The sequence below is a fragment of the Syngnathoides biaculeatus genome, chromosome 3, assembly GCF_019802595.1.
Source record: "Syngnathoides biaculeatus isolate LvHL_M chromosome 3, ASM1980259v1, whole genome shotgun sequence".
NCBI classification, from domain to species: Eukaryota; Metazoa; Chordata; class Actinopteri; order Syngnathiformes; family Syngnathidae; genus Syngnathoides; species Syngnathoides biaculeatus.
Window position 1 is genome coordinate 15,136,804 of NC_084642.1, and position 7,138 is coordinate 15,143,941.

Consider the following 7,138-nt stretch of genomic DNA (forward strand, 5'->3'; position numbering starts at 1 on the left):
CTCAAAAGGTATCTTGAATTTCAGGTGGCAAAAGTAAACCCGAAAGACAGCAGCTATCTCCTGAAAGACGACCTCTACAAGTATGTGCGGCGGGACTGGCCCGGCTACAGTGAGGAAGAGCGAAAGCTCGTTAGCAGGTTATTGTCAAGGTGTGTGTAATTGACAGTCATTAAGTACAACCAATATTATGTTTTATCTGTTGCCAAAAGAATTGGGCATTACAGGAGGGGTTTTTTTTTCATGAAAAGGTGAATCCATCAGTGCCAAACCGTGAGTATCCGGGGGGGGGGGGGGTCCACTGTATACTGTAAATGTTTTCTAGAGTTGTTTCAGTATGAGTATGTGGACAGTACTTTGTCCTCCAACGTGGTTCTGTCTCGTATATCGTTCATCTTTTTTTTTTCCCCTGTCGGTTCACAGGAAGTTGCAGCCTTCTGTGTTTGGCCATTTGAGAAATACACAAGCCAATGGATCAACCGTAAAGCAGTCCGAGGATCGAGCACTACATCACAGCTTGGCAAAGAACCCCGTGGTGGTGAGTAGGCAAGGAGTATTTTTTCTGTGTTAGATTTGATCTAATCGATAGATTTTTGCATATGTGACTCGTGCTGTTGATTTTACAGAAACGCCCCATGCCGACCGACTGTCTACAAGCGCTTGCGACAAAAAGACAAAGAGAGAATGATCACAGGACACAACAACAGCCAGATATAAACGGACTCTTAAACAATAAAGGAGCAACTGTCATTGCACCTCCTAGTTTCCACACCAAACCTGATTTCCAAGGGACTAATAACACTATAGGAGGCCACCAACACAGCTCTCCTTCATCACACAAAGTGTCGAGCAACTCTGTCATCTCGGAGACCGATTACCACGGAACCAAAGCAATGAGCCACGAGCCACCCCTGGCCGAGTCGGAACGCGCTCAGCCGCAGAGGAAGAAGAAATCCAAAAAGCGCAAAGACAAGGAGCGGGAAAGGTTAAGAGACCACCAGGACAAAATGTGGTCAGAGAACAGTGAGGACCTCAAGCACAACAAGGACAAACTTGAGAGTAAGGCCCTTTCAAATAAATAAATTAATAAATGACAAGATCACTGGTCACATTAAGAAAACATGCACACTCTGAGTTCCAATAGAAGAGCTGATTGCAATTAGAGAGCTACTAATTTAAAAATATATTATTAAGTTTGGGTGGAAGAAGTGTTTAGCATGTCTGCCTTGATTCCAAACACATGCTTGTTGGGTTCACCGACGACCCATAATTTTCCATTGGCGTGAATGTGAATGACTATTGGGTGGCAACCAGTCCAGGGAGTATCTCACTTCTCACTCAAAATCTGCCAGAATAGGATAGAACCGTTCCTGAAATTGACTCGAGAGCTAGCAGTGTGTTTTGGTTTGAGTCTGCCAATTTCAGACAGTGGCAATTCTACGCGACGTATTCCGAAAGGACTGAATCACGACTTTTACGATTACTAGGCTTTGTCTTGTCAAATCAAACACTGTCAGACAGGTGGAACCAGAAAACATTACCAGTCAGTGGTTGAACACTAAAGGAGGGCGAAAAGATCTCTACAGGTTGACCAGGCAGAGGGATAATTATGGGAAAGATGTGCAGCAGATTAGGGTGATTAAGGCTAGACATGGAAACGTGTTAGCTGGTGCCAGTGTGCTGGAGAGAATGAAAGAATATTTTGAGGAGTTTATTAATGATGAAAATCTGAGAGAAAGAAGAGTAGAATCAAATCAAATCAGAAGCCTTAATTGTCATTATATGGCTGTGCATACAACGACATGAGTGCAACTCCAGAAGGTGCTTAAACTAATAGAATAGGATGTATGAGATCTAAGATAAAGAAGCAAGCGTGATGGACTAGGAGGTAGCAATTATTTTTAAGGCGGTCGTTAGAGAGTAAAGAGGATGAAAAATAGAAAAGCAGTTGGTCCTGATGGAGGTATGGAAGCATATAGGAGAGGTGGCTGTGGAGTTTTTGACGAGCTTGTTCAACAGAGTTCTAGCGGCTGAGAAGATGCCTGAGCAATGGAGGGAAAGTATGCTGGTTCCCATTTTTACGAACAAGGTTAATGTGTAGAGTTGTGGGAACTATAGAGGAATAACGATGACGATCCACATAATGAAGTTATGGTAAATAGTAGTGGAGGCTAAACTCATGACACAAGTGAGTATTTGTGAGCAACAGTAAGGTTTCATGCTTAAAGGGAGTACCGCAGATGCATTATTTGCCTTAAGGATGTTGACGGAGAAAAGGGCCAGCTGTATTGTCTTTGTGGACGCCACTGAGGACCCGAATCAACACACGTGTCGCAATTGAGTGCACTTATACAGTAAATCTTATAAGCATAGGTGATGGGTGTGGGTGGGTGTGTTTGCGCCCATAAGCTCGATCTCAGTCTCTGTCTGTCTCGCTCTCTGGAGTGCTCGGCCTGTTATGCTCCTGACTCATTCAACAACAACTCTTAATTCCCTAAAGTGACACCTGCCCCGGTGTCTCCCATCTCTGAGCAGTTGCGGCTCCACATGGACATTTTTAAGTGTCGTCTACTCTCGGTTACTTTACTGAGTCATGTCTTTCATATCTTAATCTGCTGCGTTGGGTTTTTTTTAGATTGCAACATCACTAATGGCATGGGCTCGGTTGAGAAGCCGGATTATGTGTGGTAAGTGTAAACACATTCTTTCTTGTAATTTTTTACTATTTACAACTGATATATCTTAATAGTTGTGAGGGTTTTTTTTTTTTTTTACATACAAATTTATTTTGGAGAGAATAACCAATCTCAACAGTAAATTGCAAATTTTGTCAAGTGCAACTTGAGAGTGGGCAACAACTGAGGCAGATTAAAACAGTAGTGTAAAACATTAACAATACTGTGCAGGGAACTCCTTTTTAACATCCAGTAAGATTACACAGTTTACCTGAGTAGTATGCTCCTGTTATGGATAGCAACGGCGTTGAAATTGGCTCATCTGTTCCTCTTTGTGTTTGGTGAGCATGGGTGTCTATAAACAGAGATAATTACACTTCCCTGGTGGGAAATGCGAGGCACCTATTTGAGTAAGGTGTCTTTCTTCTTCTCTCAAGTGGGCCAGGCACAGCATCTACAGGTATCAGTTGAAATATGGTATGTTTACGAGCAACCCATGCAGAGCAGCAATTTTGTTCTACGTTTACCAGGTTTTGATGGTAGTTTGTTGGAAGACATTAATGGACATTTGAGATTTTCACTTTTTCAATTAAATTGTTCAAATCTGTTGTCTATCACGATATACACGTGTCAATATAAAAAAAATTATTCTTGCAGTATTACATTCTTTTTTTTCTTTTCACCAGTTCTCTACAGTAATTGTTTCATTTGCTGATTACTTGAACAGTATTTGACAGACATCCATTAATTGGAGACTCTAACTTGCCCCAAGGTGTGATTGTGAGTGCAACTGTTGTCTGTCTCCATGTGCCCTGCGATTGGCTGGCAACCAGTTCAGGATGTACCCTGCCTCCTGCCCGATGACAGCTGGGATAGGCTCCAGCACTCCCTGCAACCCTCGTGAGGATAAGCAGCTAAGAAAATGGATGGACGGACTTGACAGAAATGTCTATTTTAAGGCTGCCATCTAGTGTTACAAAATGGATTTGCAGCATCCCAAGTTGAAATCTTACAGAGGGACTAACTGCCTTTCAGTGAGAATAAACCAAACGGTATTTTGTGACGACAATTGATGGAATTATATAATTGTTCCCACACATTAAATTGAGTCACTGATGGTGTGTAGAAGTACACTTGTCTGACTTTGGTGCGGGCAGCGTGGGCTCAATTCACACTCACTGATGGTGTCAGTGTGAGTGTGAATGGTTGTCCGTTTCTCTGATGTATCCCTGCGACTGACTGGCGACCAGTTGAAGGTGTAGTCAGCTGGGATAGGCTCCAGCGCCCTGAACCTGTTGGAAATGGATGGATTGATGGACGGTTAAAAATGTGTCTATTTGCAGCACGTACGTCAGGATCACAAGTTTGGAGCAACGTCAGCAGTACCAGAAAGATTTTAGTGCAGAGTACGATGAGTACAAAGACCTCCACACCCGAATCGCCACCATCACTCACATGTTTGTTCAGCTGGGATCCAAACTCAAGAGCATGTCGCCCGGAACAAAAGAACACAAGGTACATCTTCATAAGATTTCCTAATTAGGATGTAGACGTTGATGAATTTTATTTATTAATATTTACATTGTATTCTACTACTTCATGCTAGGTAATGGAAGATCAAATTTTAGAAAAATACAACAAATATCGAAAGGTAAGACTAATTTTTTTTTTTAAATCATTTGTACACATAGTGCCTTTTTGTGTGTAAAGATATGTTTATTGAGGACTGACCTTCATTTGTTAAATCACAATTTTGTGTTTCAATTCTTTAAGAAGCTATATTTGACATTTTTCACACTACAATGAAACATAAGTAAAATAAGATAATAATAAAATATAAAATGTAATATTTAACATGTAATAAAATGAAAATTTGAACGTGTCGCAGTTTTTGCTCCAGAATGTTTTGCACTACATTTAGCAGTACTTTTCCTTCCAAGTCTCCCAAAATATACTCAAAAATAGCATTTAGAGTACTTTTTGTTTTATGATGGACAAAAAACAAATGCATAGCTGTCAAATATTAACATATTTAAACAGATGTGCTGTTCATGGTAGTTATTTAGCATGGAAATTGTCATGTACAATGGATATTTCTGTTATCTTGTCGGATCAGGCATAATTACAGTATGAACAGTAATAGGTGAGCTCTCTGGGTCCACAGAAGTTTCCAGGTTACCAGGAAGAAAAGAAGCGCTGTGAATATCTCCACCAGAAACTGGCCTTCATCAAGCAGCTCATCGTGGACTACGACGTGTCCCGGGTTTCCTCGTAGCGACGGCTCTCCCTCGGATTCAGCACAGTGGGGATTTCCGTGAACAGTATCTGTCCATGAGTTATGGAAAAATTTGTAAAAGAACCAAAAAAAAGAAAAAAGGAAAAAACACACTATTCCAAGGGGAGAGACGTAACTCATCCAAATCATCTGGGCGCATCCACCAGGATCATTGGAAGCTGTTTTAATGGAAACCAGAAGAGCTTGTTCCTACCTATCAGTCCACATGAGTTGCCTCCTTTGTAACGTTCCAAAAAGTGTTTGGTCCGCTTATTAGCTAGTGCCTCTCTTCTCCTTCTGCCGTAGCGTTGACATTTTACTATTTTCCCTTAGGGTTGGCAATATACTCAAACTAAATCTATTTATATTTCCGCATCCTTCCTTTGTATGAACTCACATGTTTGAAAGCAGCTCATTTTCATTAAGCTTCCCCCATAATGCACTTGTGTTTAAATTAACGGTGGGGGAACCTTTTTCTCATCAGTTTCTGTAAAGCCCTTATTAGGCCTTAAATAATTAAAACATGATGCAATGATCAAACAAACGCTTAATATATGTTATGAGCATCTTTGGGTTCAATGTCTTTTTGTAATGGTCCCTGAAGTTCCATTTGTTTTTAAAATTGCACGGTAAGATGGAACAAAATACCGTCACTTGCTCTGGCCCGCCTCTGAATTAAAGTATTTATTGAGTGCAACCTTTCACTTCCTCGCGAAATTGGCTACTGCCTCTGTACAAAGATGTGGAAGAAAGTATTTTTCTCTGAACTGCTGATGTATTTATTTTAGGACAGCCTTCTGTTCTCTATTGCGGTCCCGTGTAGATTAAAGGTCACGTGACATTTTTGACGCACTCCAAGGATCTCAACAACCTTTTCGCCTTTATAGCTCAGTGTGTCCGTAGTCCCTTTTACACTGCCTATAGAAGCCACCAATTTCCCCATCTGAGATATTAGAACACTTGGTTCTCCCGCCCTGTTGTGGCGAAAGCAATTGTCGCCACCCGACAGGCGGGATTTTGCCGCAACGGTACACTTTCACACGGCAACACGGCCTCCAGCGTAGATACTGGTATTAGATGACTTCAGCTCCATTGTCTGGTTTGACAACAACTCTCAACACAAAACACATAAAAATATCACCCCAACCTCGTCGTGTAACAGGAAGTGAACATTGCATGGCGGATTTTCCTGGCAGTGTGAAAGGGAATCGCCACGAGAGCTCACCTTATAAGAGCCACCTCTGAGGTTATTCTCTTGTTCATGTTTCAAGAACATTCCACAATTCAACCATTGTGACCTCTAGAAGACTGCAGAGGATTATGGTACTGTGCTATATACTAGTGAATAATGTCACCTATTTACTCTCAAGTCCAAACATTTGATTCATTTTTGTGCACAGGCAATGATTGAATGGATCAAACGGGGAGGGAATAATGAAGCCATATTGGTAAATAAAATAAAACCATGCATTTGCCATACCTCGCTGTGCTCGTTGGTCTTTCTTATCACTGTCTTCCAGGAATTAACCAGTACCTGAGATGCAAGTTGGTGACATTTTCTGTCACGCTTGTCCTCATTAGGGTCGCACGTGAGCTGGAGCCAATCCCTTTGCTGGCCTTGTGAGAAGTAAGGTACATCCTGGACTGGTCTGGTCACCAGTCAAGCAAAAAGTAAAAAGTAGTTGAAGTAATCTCTCATTTCAAAATAACTTTCATGGCTTGGATTAAGCTATTATATGACATAACGACAATTTATTTTTCCAGAGTGGGTGAGCCAAAAGTAAGGAGTTTCAGATTTTAATGTATTACATTAACATTCCCAATACAATTCTTGTGAATTCAAAGTGGTTTTCATTGCCAGTGTTTTTTGTTAGTATATCAAAAAAAAAAAAAGACCTCAAACCATGTTAAAGTAAAATTAATAAGTGTTACATTTACCATTTTGGGGTTTATGGACCAGTGTTGCCGTCCTACCGTCATTTATTCTTTCATTCAGTCCTTTTTTCCCCCAATATACTGTACCGTTCTTTTTCATTCTTCCATTTTTCTCGACGTCCTAGAATTTTTGTCACTTCTTCCCGTTCCGCCTCCTTTCCTCCTTACTCATTTTTCTTCCATTTCATTTCAGTTCATTTGAAAAATGTATCCTTTAAAGTGTAGCCCCCTCTCTAGTGGTATCCCATAACCGCGC

At 41.0% G+C, this 7,138-nt stretch overlaps 1 protein-coding gene across 1 annotated transcript in view; it reads left to right on the forward strand.

Annotated features, from left to right (window-relative positions):
* Positions 1 to 6,410, forward strand: part of LOC133498093 (RNA polymerase II elongation factor ELL2-like) — a 28,094-nt gene extending 21,684 nt beyond the window's left edge. The window contains exons 6-12 of the mRNA XM_061814516.1: positions 25 to 149; positions 421 to 535; positions 624 to 1,056; positions 2,633 to 2,684; positions 4,016 to 4,187; positions 4,279 to 4,323; positions 4,837 to 6,410. Of these exons, the coding sequence (XP_061670500.1) occupies positions 25 to 149; positions 421 to 535; positions 624 to 1,056; positions 2,633 to 2,684; positions 4,016 to 4,187; positions 4,279 to 4,323; positions 4,837 to 4,947 (1,053 nt within the window). The 3' untranslated portion in view covers positions 4,948 to 6,410. The remainder of the gene's footprint in view (positions 1 to 24; positions 150 to 420; positions 536 to 623; positions 1,057 to 2,632; positions 2,685 to 4,015; positions 4,188 to 4,278; positions 4,324 to 4,836) is intronic.
* The last annotated feature ends 728 nt before the right edge of the window (positions 6,411 to 7,138 follow it).